Source organism: Talpa europaea (genome assembly GCF_964194135.1).
Source record: "Talpa europaea genome assembly, chromosome: 8".
NCBI classification, from domain to species: Eukaryota; Metazoa; Chordata; class Mammalia; order Eulipotyphla; family Talpidae; genus Talpa; species Talpa europaea.
In genome coordinates this window covers 7,499,413-7,515,090 of record NC_140075.1, presented here as the reverse complement: position 1 = coordinate 7,515,090, position 15,678 = coordinate 7,499,413, and the positions used below count along the sequence as shown (strand labels likewise).

General features: G+C 49.4%; 1 protein-coding gene across 1 annotated transcript in view; it reads right to left on the bottom strand.

Annotated features, from left to right (window-relative positions):
- The window catches only part of LOC311176193 (olfactory receptor 14A16-like), a gene marked incomplete at both ends in the record, with an annotated part of 94,613 nt that extends 79,342 nt beyond the window's left edge, over positions 1-15,271 (bottom strand). Inside the window, one exon of the mRNA XM_084241493.1 lies at positions 14,736-15,271. Within this exon, the coding sequence (XP_084097619.1) occupies positions 14,736-15,271 (536 nt within the window). The remainder of the gene's footprint in view (positions 1-14,735) is intronic.
- Between the last annotated feature and the right edge of the window lie 407 nt (positions 15,272-15,678).

Here is a 15,678-nt window from a genome sequence, read left to right as displayed (position 1 = left end):
ATGTAAAATATGTAAATAGTCATTAAAAATAAAAAATAATCGGAGTCTATGATTTAAACCTCTATTTCATGGTCATTTATACGGCATTCTGATTTGATTACAGTCCATTAAATCGTGTTTGTTTTAAAATTGTGAACTATTTTTGAAGAACTATGTTTTGTCAATTAAGTTTTAAAATTTTTAAGATATTTGATGCTCTTGTGTTTATTTTTAGGAGTCCACATTCTAGGGGTTCACAAGGTTGTTTGTTGATGTCCTGCACCAGGTCTTCTTCTCCACTTTCTAGTACATTTGCAATTATGTCACTTTTTATATTATGAAAAGTAAAGCAGGCAATACTTGTAACTTTTATTTTCCAGCAGGTTCTGTGCTATAAATGCCGGGGCCTCACGGCTGCTCACCCACCCTGAGAACATGAGCTGGGAAAGGCTCCTCCCTCATGCGTCCTCTCTGCATCAGGACATGGTGTCTCCAAACACACCTGATGGATCATAACAGACTCAGTCAGACAATATTTCTCTTATAACATGCATGTTAACGACCAGACAGAGTCCACTGAGATTTCAGAATAAAATCTGTGTGGGGAAGTCCCCCAAGTTGCTCATCTTTCCATGAAAGACCCTGAGGCAGGTGTCTCCCCACTGGGCCTCCATCACTCTCGGGCCATGGCTTTTACACACTACTTGTCTTGGCTTTGAGCGAAGCCTCTAGACTCTGTTAAGAAGAGTAATTGACCTCCCGAGAGGTGTCACCTGGGGTCATGGTAATAATTGCCATTTGTCATATCTTTGCTGTCCTGTTTTGGGGCTCTGTTGCTGCCCCTCTGTGTGTGTGGTGCCCCCTCACACACCTCAGAACACCCACGTGAACACCCTCCTGCCTCCACAATTCAAGGACAGGGAACCCCAAGAGTAATAAACAAGTGCCCCCCACACACACACTAGAGTGCTCCTGGGCCTCAGAAAACTGTGAGCACAGGCTCTGCATGGGGAGAAGCCATGTGCACCCCACACTCCTAACAAGGGCGAGTGTCCATCCACACAAGTGTGTCCCCACCACAACAGGGGGAAGCAACCCAGTCCAGACAATGGCCAGGCCTAGGCAGACAGTCTCTAAGGAGGACACCCGGTGCCTGTAGAGTCGCGGGCAGGTGGATTCAGGTCCAGACCCTGCTCCGAGATCACTGGCACGTCCTGACCCCACACGGATGTGTTCTTTCATGTCCCGGGATGGGCTCATCCCGTGGGGCCATCAGAGTCAAGGGTGTGATTGTGACATTATTCAGCGTTAATGTCTAATAAGGACTCTGTCCTGCTGCTTCCTGGGATCTCTGAAAGCTTCTGGTGACGACGCTTCAGCTCCTCACACTCAGCCCACACTTTCCGTCGTGGCCCCTTCCCTCCACGTGTGCTGGACACCAGGGTCCACATGGTGGACAGACTCGAGTCTGTGTCCGGAGAGATTAAATGTGGGGAATGTGCTCCTGGGCTGAGAAGATTTTCTCAGCCGGGGTGAGCAGGAAGAACTGACTATTCCCTTCATGGGCTGAGGCTTTTCTACCAGAAGAGTTTATGTGAGGATGCAGGATCCCCCACAACCCGCATTAACAGCACCCTAGCCCATCCAGCCCCCCACGACCTTCTCCCTGAGGCCTAAAGGTCACCCCGCCCGGTGCTGAACCCGCTTTCCCCTACCACGCAGGCAGAGCAAGAAGAAGTGGGTGTCGTCTCCCGGGCGGTCTAGGGCATCCAAAGCATCAGCGGTCACAGTACCCAGAGGCAGGATCCCCCAGGAGTAGGCATGTGTTGTCTGCAAGGCCTAGGCAGGGGGACATGTGGGCACATGAGCGGGCAGTCGGGGCACGGGGTCTATCCCCCTAAACAGCATCCACTGGAATCCCCAGAGTTGGGTGAAGTGCCAGGCGCCCTCCGGTTGCGGACATGGTCAATCCCTGCTGGGCAGCATGTGATCCCTCACCCCGGACTTGGCCAGTCCCAGGCTCCAGGCAGATACTCCCTGACTGCACCCCACGCCGTTGGGGCCGCCTCCACCTTGCAGAGCCCTTTGGGGAGTTCTGGGACTGTCCTGTGTGTCCTCCGTCCTGCGGGCCCAGCCGGAACCTCACATGAAGGGGTCACTTCCTGTCAGGGGAGGAAACGGACTTCGGTCACTTAGTGTCCCTCCCCTGGCCTCAGGGGCCACACAGCTCCCCCGGGCGTGATCATCTCTCCGCTGACCACTGTCAGGTTGGCTCAGACGCCGGAGAGTGACCTGCTGCCGGCCGCTCGCATGGAGGAGGCTCCTGGCATGCAGGTTCCTCAGGGTCCCCTGAGTCCTGTCCTCCCCCCCCCAGCTGCTGGCCGGGCTCGGGCGGCCTAGGCGGGGGCCTGAGTGCCACAGGCAGACCCAGACCCCCGCCCGCCAGGGGACCCCAGCCAAGCCTTGTCCTCCCCACGCTTACCTGGGCAGGACTGCCACATGAAGGCGATGTTCACGCGAGGTCAGCAGCAAGTCAGAATCTCAGGCACTAGAGGGGCCGGTGGGAGCGTCAGGACATGGAGAGTTGCTGCGGCGCCAACATCTTGGCTTTGGAGTCCGGCTTCTGTCACTCTCTTTCCCGGACTGGGGTGTCTGCTCGTCGTCCTGCTCGCCCTGTCCCCCACGCTGCCCCCCAACCCCCGCCAGTGCCTCCCCCAACCTGCCAGGCACGGAGGGCACTCGCGGGTAGCAGCGACTTTACCGCTCCCTGTGGCCAGGCTTGACCTGGCTCTGATGATGGGGCCACCCGGGTCCCCGAGGTGGTCAGGGGAGGTTCTGGGCCTGGGGGGACAGGTCCTGTCCTCACAGGTGTGAAAACTAAGGAAATCCCCTCTGACACACTCGGTGCACTAATGATCACTGAATGTGCTACAGGACAATGCCAATTAAGACAGTAAAAAAAAAAAAAAAAGTATGTGTCTCACCTCTGGAGGAAGGTCCCTGGGGGCTGGAATCTGGACAGCTGGACAGTGTCCAACACGTGGACACCAGCTCCAGAGGTCAAATAGCCCAGCCCTGAGGCCCTGCTCTGTACCTGAGGTGGCACAGGATGGGGTGGAACATGCTGTGAGTGCTCAGAGGTTCCCCATGAGCCCAACCATGGAGTGAGAGGCTGGGACACCCTCTGTCCCTCCATGGGGAAAACCGCAGGACAGAGACTTGACACGGCAGCGGGAACTTCCCCCCAGACTGCAGGTATCTGCCCCCAGCCATTTGGAGGGGAGAATCCACTCACACTTGGGAATTTTCACAATCAAGCTTCATTTTAGACTGGAGAACTTGCCGTAGTTACACTATTCACTTTGTAAATCACGATAACTAATGATGATGGGGCCCAAGTTGTCATGTCCCACTGCTCTGTCAGCCCGGGTGAGACTCAGGGAGAGAAAAGATATTCTCTTGTAATTTACAATGCTCAAACACATTGACTTTTAATACATTGAGCATAGGTTTTGATATATGGGTGATGTGAAGATTTCTGCTGCACACCTGGGATGAGCATCTGCACATTCAGTGGGTTCTGGGCGCTGAATAAAATTACAGCAATTAATAGAATTGGTGGAGAGGAAGACATTCCAGAGGGAATTAAATATTACACTTAATGTTCAATTCAGAATGGTATGCCTTTTCTCCTGAACATGATGACAGATGAGTCAGGAATAAATTCAGTAACTTGTCAGAGACATGTTGACGTCTTCATGGCTCTGGCACTAACATGATGGTGCTGCCAACATCTGTCTATTTGTGGACATCAACTTGGGATTTTTCCCCAACTCCACATGCAGGGATTGTCAGTGTAATTGTAAAATGAGGCACAGTATTTACACAGGGCCTGGGGAGATATGTCACCTTATTTTATCCATTTTAAAGATGTCTTTAAGGTCACTCAACAGATGTCAACATTTTTCACCACCACGTACCTGATTTATTTTCTTGTTTTTATTAAATTTATGAAATTATTCTCAGCAATGTGTGGCAATAATTTTACATTATAATATTCTCCTAAAAATCCTGCCTCCCCAGGGCCTGCTCCACCGTCACCCCACAGAGGGGGGAGAGGGTGAGATTGGGGAGGAGGTGAGCGGGCAAGGCTGCCCCGTGTCCAGTCATACCCACTCATGGATGGGCCTGGGGGAGGAACAAGCCCACACCCGGGGACCCATGGCCCTGGGACTGGCAGGGACAGCCACACTCACAGACCGCCCAGCTCAGCCCCAGAGCGGCTTCCTCCCTGCACAGATGTGAATGAGTCTGAGGGGGACAGAGGGGCGGGGAGGGACCAAGGGTGGACGAGCCCATCCTGCAAGAGGGACGTGTGGGTGTAACCCAGGAGGACACTCTGCGGGAAACGTGGTCTCTGGGTCCTCAGATGTGGGGAGTCAGGGGCAGGGAGATGAGAAGACGAGGGGACAGACCAGGAGGCAGCAGTGAGGCCGCAGGGGCAGGAATCTCACAGAGGAAAGTCAGGACACGCCACACGGGGAGGCCAAGCCCAGATCATTCAGTTCCAGGACAGTGTCGGGTCCTGGGGAGCAGGAAAACGGGGACTCGCACACCCCACCTCCCTGCCCACCTGTCCCTATGGGGCCTCCCCAGACCAGGGCTGTGCTGGGGGAGCAGGGACAAGCTCTCCAGGGTGGGGAGGGGCTGGGCATGGTCACGTGTTCCCTGGGGTTGTGCCCTGGACAACCTCTGGGAGACGTGCTGGGCGGAGGCACTGGGGTTTGGGCAGGAGGGGGAGCCGCGGGCCTGGGAATGACTGGGCACTGGTGTTCTGTCAATTCAGGTTAGTGACAGACCTAATATTCAGGTTTTATCATGGTCATTTAAAATTTCCATTTCTTCACGAATTTATGGACACATGCTTGGACAATATATCAATAGCACATTCACAAGAGATAAAATATGAAGAGATGAAATGTAAGAGTTACAGGCATTCCAGAAGGTGAGGTGAGAGACAAAGGAACTGAGAAATTATTCAAGGAGATAATTGAAGAAAACTTCCCAAGCATAAAAAAGGAGACAAATATAGACATAAAAGAAGTGAGAAGAACTCTCAATTACCACAATGAAAAGAAAACTGTAGCAAGACACCTAATAGTAAAGCTTGCAAGAGTCCAAGACAAGGTAAAATAATGAAACGGGCAAGGGGGATGAAACATATAACTTATAAGGGAAAACAATCAGGTTAACTTCAGACTTCTCCAAAGAAACATTATAGGCAAGAAGAGAATGGAGTAACATATTCAGCATACTTCATGACAGCAAATGACAATCAAGAATACATTACCCTGCAAAGATCTCCTTCCTCTATGAAGAAAAACTATGGGCCTTCCCAGACAAACAGAAACTCCAAAAATTCATCACAACTAAACCTCTGCTCCAAAAAATTCTACAAGATGTCCTAAACCCAAAACCAATAGAGGAATGAACAAGAACAGAATAAAGCAAGGAATAAAATCACAAAAAAAGACAAACAAAATGGCAAACACAGATGCCAATATATCAATATTAACTCTAAATATAAATGTATTAAACTCATTAATAAAAAGACACAGAGTAGCAGGCTGATTTAAAAACCAAAATCCAACCTTCTGTTGTCTCCAGGAAACACATTTAACCACAAAATATAAACACAGACTGAAAGTAAAAGGTTGGAAACCAATCCTACAAGCAAATGAACCAAAAAAGAAGGCAGGGACATCCATACATATATCAGATGAAATAGACTTCAAATAAAAAAAAAAGTAAAAAGAGACATAGATGGAAACTATATTATGATCAAAGGGACACTACATCAGGACGCTATAACACTCATCAACATATACTCACCAAATGAAGGGGCACCAAAATATGTTAGACAATTATTATCAGCTCTGAAAGCAGATATTAAATAAAATACATATATAGTGGGAGACTTCAACACCCCATTCTCACCAACAGACAGATAAACAACGAGACAAAAAATAAACAAAGACACTAGAGCTCTAAATAAAGACATAGAACTCATGGACTTACCAGACATCTATTGGACACTGGCACCTAAACAAAGAAAACTATAAAACACTGTTAAAAGAAATAGAAGAAAACACAAAGAAATGGAAAGACATCCCCTGCTCATGGATCAGAAGAATTAACATTATCAAAATGGCCATCCTACCAAAAGCAATATACAGATTCAATACTATTCCAATTTAAATTTCAATGTCATTCTTCAAAGAAATAGAAAAAATATTGATGAAATTCGCATGGAGCTGACAAAAACCCCAAATAGCCAAAACCCTCCTGAAAAAAAAAAAAATGAAGGGAATGGAGGCATCACTCTCCCAGATTTCAAACTGTACTACAAAGCCATAATAATCAAAACTGCATGATATTGGAACGAGAACAGATATATGGACCAATGGAACCAAATAGAAAACACAGAAATAAACCCACAGATGCATTTTCAACTAATCTTTGACAAAGGAGCACAGACTATGCATTGGAGCAAAGAAAGTTTGTTCAATAAATGGTGCTGGGAAAACTGGGTCGCTACATGCAAAAGAATTAAGCTTGACTACTACCTCACACCATGCACAAAAACCATCTCAAAATGGATTAAAGAACTAGACATAAACCTGAAACCATAAAATACATAGAAGGAAATATAGGCGAAACACTACGTGATATTCACGTCAAAGACATCTTTACAGACACATCAACCAAAGCAGTGATTGTGAAGGCAAAGATAAACAGCTGGGACTACATCAAATTAAAGGGCTTCTGCACAGCAAAAGAGACAGTAACCGAAACAAAGAGAAACCCCACCCACTGGGAGAACATGTTTGCACCCAACACTAATGATAAAGGACTATCACAAAAATCTACAAGGAGCTGATGAGACTCAACAAAAACAAAGAAAATGATCAAGTCAAAAAATGGGCAGAAGAGCTAAAAAGAAACTTCTCTGAAGAGGAAATGCAAATGGCCAACAGGCATATGAAAAAATGTTCAACATCACTTGTAATCAGGGAAATGCAAATCAAAACTACCATGATATACCATCTTACACCAGTGAGAATGGCACATATTAAAAAAAAAAAAAACTAGCAACAACAAATGTTGGCGAGGGTGTGGAGAAAAAGGAACTTTCCTGCACTGCTGGTGGGAGTGCAAAGTGGTCCAACCACTATGGAGAGCTGTGTGGAGATTTCTGGACCTACTAAACATAGAGCTTCCATATGATCCAGCAATTCCACTCCTAGGTATTTACCCAAAGGACACAGAAACACAAATTCCAAAGAGCACCTGCACCCCTATGTTTATATCAGCACTGTTTACAATAGCTAAGCTTTGGAAACACCCCAAATGCCCAAAAATAGATGACTGGATCAAGAAGATGTGGTACATATACACCATGGAATATTACTCAGCAATCAAAAAAGATAAACACATGCAATTTGCATCAACATGGATGGTGCTGGAAGGGATCATGCTCAGTGAAATAAGCCAGAAAGAAAAAGAAAAATACCGGATGGTCTCACTCATAGCAGAAATCTGGAAAACTAATATAAGGGACCAGGAAAAAGAATAACTATAAGAAGTAAAAATCAAAATCAACAAACAACTATGAACCAGAGACACTCTACGGGGGTGGGTGTCGGGGAAAGGAGGGGTTGGGGTCAAAATAAGTGGGTTGCAATTGCATGGGGAATATAAAAAATAAAAATCAAATTAAAAATAGTATATTAATGACTGTGATTATTTGAGAATGCTATGGGAAATAAACCAATGATCATACTATAAAAAAAGAATAAATATAAGAGAGAAAATATCAATATCAACAAACAACTATGAACTAGAGCCACTCTAGAGGGAGTGGGGGGCGGGGAAAGGAGGCATTGGGGTCAAAATAAGGGGGTTGCAATTTTATGGGGAATATAAAAATAAAATTAAAAAAAGAAAAGTACAAAATCAACAAATGAACATCAATTGCCTTCCTATATCCAAAAGATGAATCAGAAGTGAAGAATTGAGAAGGCAATCTTACATATAATCACAATATTACCTAGGAGTAACCCTAAAACAGGAAGTGAAGATACCCAGAAAATTGTAAGACATTCTTAGAATAAATAGGAAACAGAAAAAAAGGGAACAATATGCCATCTTCATGGACATGAAGAATCAGGATTACAAAATATCCATCAGACTCAAAGGAATTTACAGATTCATGCAATCCAAATGAAAATTCCAATGGCATTTTCAAACATATGAAACAAACATTACAGAAAAGCATATGGAACTACAAAAGACCACAAACAGCCAAAACAGTCTTGACGAAAATGAGTAAGAAAGGAGGAAGCACACTTCCAGACTTAAAACTGTATAGTAAAGCTCTGATAGTTAAAGCAGCATGGCACTCGGACAAAAACAGACAGGCCGGCCACTGGAATATAACAAGGGCCAGGAACCCACCCTCATCAGGATGGATAGTGACTCTGCAACAGAGGAGCCAGAACAGGCACTGGAGCAGGAAAGTGGGGAGACGGTGCTGAGAGAAGCAGTCAGACACATGCAGCAGAGTGAAGCAGGTCCTGCCCCACCCCCTACAGAAGAGTAAACTCAAGCAGATAAACGCCTGTTTCCATGTGTGACATCACCATCATCATGCAGCAAACCTAAGGATATGACATCATGAGCAGAAACCCTAATATTCTACTCCATTTTGTTAAGGTTAAAAGTAAAATTATTCAAACCTAATAACAGTTCTAATGTAAGTGCAGGGACAGGTGCTGGGGTGGAAAAGAACCACAGGATACACAATTTCAGAGACCAGTAAAGTTTCTCTTCTCGCTGGGCTGGTGACCCCCATGGTCACTCACTTCTGCTGGATGTCCATTGTCTTTCCACCCCACTTCCGCTCCCTGGGCTCCCTCCTGCCTCTCTCTGTGTCCCTTCCCTCCCATCCAGGCCTTCCCACATCCCCCTCACGTCCATCCCCAGGGCCTCTCCCTGAAGGGCACATGGGGGGGGGATGATGGGTGACTGTCCAGCTGTCTAGACAGGGACTCAGGGCACTGTTATGACTGATGGTGCCCACCACGGCGGACACGACAGGTGGGGAATGGAACCTGGCTATGAGGATTTGTCTATTCACTTCCATAGAGGCGTGAGCCAGACACAACATCACATCTGCACACCGAGTGTGATAATTACTCACTGAGATGCACTGCAGGACGCTCCAATTAACACAGTCAAGTAAACACACACTTTCCCTCCAGAGGAAGGTCCCTGATGGCTGGAATCTGGACCATGTCCAACACGCGGACACCAGCTCCAGAAGCTCAAATAGCCCAGCCCTGAGGTCCTGCTCTGTCCATGAGGCGGCAAAGGACGGGGTGCAACATCATGTGAGTGCTCAGAGGCTTACCACGAGCTCCCACCATGGAGTGAGAGGCCGGGATGCCCTCTGTCCTGCCATGGGGACAACCTCAGGAGAGAGACTCGACACGGGAGCAGGAACTGCCCCCCCAGACTGCAGGTTTTCTGTTCTTAAACAGTTTTCAGAATGGAAATCATTCAGAATTGACTGTTTTTAGATTTCAAACTTCATTTTAGATTTGAGAATTCACAGTAATAAAAATAGTCATTTTATAAATCACAAAAACTAAAAAATTCTGAAGGTGCACAAGTTTCTCAGTGCCCCACTGCCTTATCATGCTGGATAAGTCTCAGCGAGAGGAAATACACTCCTGGAATTTAAAGTGTTCAAAAGATTGAACAGAACATTGTGGTGCATCATGTATGTGACTATTAATGCTTCATAACTGGCACTTGAGCATTCAGCACCCTGAGTTGTTCTGGGCACTGTACAAAAGCACAACAATTAACCGAATTACATTGTGATGAAGAATGTCTCTTTACAGACAAGAACTTGTTTTTTTTTTTTTCCCTACTCCACCACTCAGGGGTCGTTAGTGATAATGCACAGGGAGAGAATATGCCAGAGCTTCTGTCATCATTACCAAAATCAGTCTAAAGATGTCTATATCTTGGACGATCTCATTACATGATTTATTTTCCCATTTTTATTAAATAATTAGGAAGATTTCACCAATGTGTTGTAATTATGTTACTATGTGACCCTAAAAACCTGCCTCCCCAGGGCCTGCCCCTCTACCACGCCACAGAGGTGGGAGAGGGTGAGATTGGTGAGGGGAGGAGAGAGGGCAGGGCTTCCCCGTGTCCAGACGTCCCCACTCACGCACGGGCCTGGGGGGAGGAACAAACCCACACCCGGGGAACCTGGGGTCCTGGGACCGGCAGGGACAGCCACACGCACAGACCTTCCGGCTCAGTTCCGGAGCGGCCTCCTCCCTGCACAGATGTGCATGAGTCTGAGGGGTACAGAAGGGCTGGGGAGGGTCCTGGGGGTGGACAAGCCCATCCTGCAGGAGGGACGTGTGGGTGTGACCCAGGAGAGGACTCTGTGGGAAACGTGGTCTCTGGGTCCTCAGATGTGGGGAGTCAGGGGCAGGGAGATGAGGAGTGAGGGGACGGGCCAGGCATCAGCAGTGAGGCCACAGGGCAGGAATTTGACAGAGGAGTCATCAGGACACGCCGCATGGGGACGCGGAACCCAGATCATTCAGTTCCAGGACAGTGTCAGGTCCTGGGGAGCAGGAAGACGGGGACCCGCACACCCCATTTCCCTGCACACCTGTCCCTGTGGGGCCTTCCCAGACCAGGGCTGTGCTGGAGGAGCAGGGACAGGCTCTCCAGGGTGGGGAGGGGCTGGGCACGGTCACGTGTCCTATGGGGCTGTGCCCTGGACAACCTCTGGGAGGTGTGCTGGGTGGAGACGCTGGGTCCTGGGCAGGAGGGGGAGCAGCAAGACTTGTGCAGTTGGGAGGAACAGTCAGTCAGATTTGTTGAGAGGTGTGAGACTGTAATTCTTAAAGTTCTATAGGGTCACTTGAAATCTTCAAGCCTTCACCTATTTTGAGGACATGTTTGGACAGTGTGATAAAGTCACCTCACATGAGATGGAAATGAAAGGTTGAACACAGCAGCACATGCAGATGAGGGTACTAGATGCCGTGAGATCTAGAAGTAATTACCTGGTAGATAGACTGAATCATTATCCTATGCTGACAACCAACTTAAGTTCGATATTAGAATGTTTGAAAATGTATTCTTCCTCTTTATTTTATTAAAGCAGATTATGGCCCCAGGGTTGGCCGATCTCACGGCCGTGAAAGAATTTGTCCTCCTGGGTTTCCCCACCCAGGGGACCATGGGCTTCTTGCACCCACTGTTCTTCTCCCTGGTCTACCTGTGCACCCTGCTGGGGAACGGGTCATTGTCCTCATCACAACCCTGGACCGGCACCTCCACACCCCCATGTACTTCTTCCTGAGGAGTCTGTCCTTCTCGGATCTCTGCCACATCTCAGTCATGGTCCCCAAGTCCATTGCCAACTCTCTGAGGCATAGCAGCTCCATCTCCTTCCCGGGCTGTGTCCTCCAGGTCTTCATGGTGGTTATTTCAGGAGTTACAGAGCTTCACCTACTCACCGTGATGAGCCTTGACCGCTATGCTGCCATCTGCCTCCCCCTGCACTATGACATCATCATGAGCAGGGACAGATGTGTGCAGCTGACAGCTGTGTCTGGATGGGTGGGGGTCTCTATGCTGTGATGAACACAGCAGGAACCTTCTCCTTGTCCTACTGCGGGTCCAACTTGGTCCACCAGTTCTTCTGTGACATCCCCCAGTTATTGGCTATTTTCCACTCTGGAAATTTAATGAATGAACTTGTCCCCATGCTCATTACTTCAGTGTTGTGTATCTGCTGTTTTATTTTCGTCATCATTTCCTATGTCCACATCATCTCTGCTGTCAGGAAGATCCCATCCAGAGAAGGTAAGGCCAAGGCCTACTCCTCCTGCCTGCCCCACCTGCGGGTTGTGGTGCTGTTTGTCTCTACTGCATTTTTTGCTTATTTGAAGCTGACTTTAGAGACTCCATCCATGTCTGACCTGGTCATTTCTATGTTCTACACGGTGGAGCCCCCCACCTTTAATCCCGTCATATACAGTGTGAGGAACTAAGCCATGAAGTTGGCTGTGGGGAGACTCCTGAAGTTGAGACTCACCAAATTATAATAGGGAAGATGAGTTCATTACTCTTTACAAGACAATTATTTTGAATTTTCACATTATACTATTCTATATTCTTATAATTATAAAATGCATATTAATGATATAATAAATAATAAAATAAATATTAAATAAAATAAATGATAAAATATATATTAAGATAACTTCATATACCCTTAGTTTTAGTTGTTGCTCTTTTTATCTCTTAGGTGCTGTGTGATATTCCGTGTATACTGGGGTAACAACTTCCAGCCACTCTCTGCTGTTCTCCATTTCTGTGGCACCCAGCCAAGAGAGGAGATGGTTGGGTTTCTTCTCAGTTGTCAGCAGTTGTCAGCAGCAGTTTCATCTGTTGTCATCTCAGTTGTCCCTGGGGCAGCATCTCCAGTCTCTAAGTTGGCTTTCCCTCTAATGTCACTGACCTTCACGGTCATGTGTGGGGTCAGGTGTCACTGTAGGGCAGAGGCCCCTGAACTTAGTGAGTGAGGCCTGCACAGCATAAACAAGGCTGTAGGGTCCAAGTTAGAATCTGAGCAGTCACGATCCACTATAGAGAAGGACCCACACACCTGATGTGGCAGAGACCCTTCTGGAAGCTCTGGTGTGGGTGTCGCCGCATTTACCATAAACACAATCAACGCTTGGTGGACAGCAGATATAATAATGTTAAGTTCCTATGCCGTATAATTACTAAAAAAATACAAAAATTATTGGGTGGGAATTTTTGAGAAACAATCTGTTCAAAACAAAATGATAGCTAGTAGCCTGCCTGGCATCTAATATTTCCAGAAATGTGTTAGTGATGCCATCCATGACCTCACCCCACACTTCACAGGAGTGTTGTCCCCATTTATTTCATACCCTAGAGTGGGCGGGTGGGAATGGCAGGACAATGCCCTGGCCGGGCAGGTCATCAAGAGGAATCTCACACAGAGTGTCCGCATTTTTACGAACAGGTTGAATTGAAAAAGTTGTCGGATTTATGTGCAAAAATGTAACACTATCATTTGGTGAGTTCATAGACGTGCAAAGGATTTGAAGAAGATCTCATTTGGGAAGTGAAGCGCCCCGAGGGTGAGGCTGTTGTCTGGCCTCAGCTCCTCTCCGCTGACTGCATCATCCTTTGCTTTCCCGTCTGTGACGTTCCATATTTGAAAATTTCACACCAAATATTTCATGATGAAATGCAGTTCCAATCAGATGTCCGACATTCGGTCACTCTCAAACACTCACCTGGGAGGGGCTCAGTCAGGCTGACCTTGCGTCCAGCCCGGGGGAGCTCCAGGTTGAACCAGGCAAATCCAGAGACCAGCCAGGGGTGGTAGAAGAGGTGGCAAAATCCTGACCTGTGAACTTCTGGGCTGACAATGGCCTCCTGCTCTGTTAAGTGATTGGCCTTTTTATTTTTAGTGCCGATAGGGACACTGTTAATATTAATTCATGATGCTGTTACACTGGCCAATAAACGTTATGGAATACGATGAGACTCCAGTGTGTGCCTTGAACAAGAAACTGGATCAGACCATTCTAAATGCATGCACTTCACTGCCAACATTTTTGCCAACCTTGTACAACATAATTAGAATATATAAGTTAATAAAACATTAAGTGCTCTAAGTTGCATGAATTCAAACATTTAATCACAATTAAAACCATTGATTTCTGATTTTTTTTTTCTTACTGTGCGTTACTAAATGATTTATTTCACTGTTTCTTTTTGTCATGGTAACCTGCTGCTGGCACAGTTGTGGGGATACAATAGCAACAGTTTTATAAATCCTCAATGTGCCAGAAGTCGTGCATTCCAACTGTTGATCCAGAAGGTCAAGAAATATATTACGAACTTAAATTCACCAGAAAGCATCCAAGGCCAAAAGGGAAGGAAGATAATTATTGACCACGAGAAGCTGGAACGTGGGAAGCTGACCTTGCCTGCTGTGTCCTCGCACGCAGGGGCGGGGGTCACTGCGGAGACTGAGGCTGGAATCTACTGGATCACCAGGCCACCCCCACCCACAGCTCTGCGCCCTGCAGCGTCGCCACCCGCCACCACCTCCGCCTGCCGGCGTCCTGGGCTGACCCTGCCGCACGTAGTTTAGGAAAGGCCCGCACCCCGAGCCCTCTGCGCCACCCAAGTCCAGGGCCCAGGCCCCAGAGCGCCCAGTCATGCGTCCAGCAGATTCGGTGCCCCGGCTGGTGCTGACTGGCCATCCCTGGGCACTGGGCCCCCTGCGCTCTCAGACCCTCCAGGGCTCCCCGGGCCCCTACCCCACCCTCTCAGGGAGCAGATGCCGGGGCTCGGGTGCAGACACCCCGCCATCTGGGGGCAGCACGGTGGGGGGCCCCGGGCCACACTCGAGGTGGGGGAGGAGCCGCGGGAGTCGGGTCCACTTAGAGGCTGCCTCCCTGGGATGGGGCCGGCGCTAGGTTGGGGGGGCAGCGACCCCTGTCTGCCAGTGAGGGGCGCGGTGGACACGAGGGATTCCTGGGGCAGGGAAGTGACTACGGTCTTGGGGGGACGGAGTGACCGCCGCCGGGGAGCTTGGTGCTGACCGCGAGGCAGGGCCGAGCCCAGGCAGCAGTGAGGGCCCCCCTGGACCATCCCCCAGGGGCCGCAGCCGGGCGGCTCGGGCTTGCTCCCCCGCCAGGCTCCCGGTGCTGGGTAAGGCAGCCTCACCCGCCCCTGCATGGGTGGGGGCCAGAGTCTGGGGGTCGCTGCTGCCCACAAGCCCGGTTCCGGGCTGGGGACCCCGGGACAGCAGCTTGAGCGGGGGATGGCGCAGGTGGCCTTCCAGGCGCGCCCGGAGCCCTCCCGGTGTCTGTGGGAGCCCAAGGGGGCCCCAGGGTCTCCCCCCATCCAGGGGCACAGCCACCCCGGCCATCCCGTGCAGAGGGAGCATAGAGGAGGCACGCTGGGGACAGCGGGGCTCAGAGCCCCCACTTCCAAACTGCCCCTGTGAGGCCCAGGGCTCATCAGGCGAACAGGGCACCTCCTCAGCGCCCAGGGAGCGCCCGGGGGTCATCCTGGGCTCCTCGGGGAGCCTGGGGGCACCCGTGACACAGGGGGACTCTGGGGGGATGAGTCCCATTGTGGGGCCACCCTCAACTGTGAAACATTGGCCGCGCCCCACAGGGGATCCCCAGAGCAGGGCGTGCTGGGGAGGGGATGATTGGGCCGGAGGGGGTGCGCACTCCTTGCTCACCCCACCAGGGCGCTGGGTGAGGAGCCATGGAGGAGGCCCTGGCACATGCTGCGGACACCACACAGGCCCCTTGGCTCCCTGGCAGCCTCTGTCTGTCCCCGTTGGGTCGGTCCCGCCAGGTGCAGTGGGGGCAGTGAGGGGAACCAGTGAGCAGAAGTGGGTGTGTCGGGTCAGGACCCAATGTGAGGGGTGAACGGGACCCCCAGACGCTAGTCCTCCGGCTGCCACTTCAGTGCCCAGGCCAAGGCCCCCACTCCGAGGGGCTCAGGGGCTCCCTGTGCACACCCCTCAGC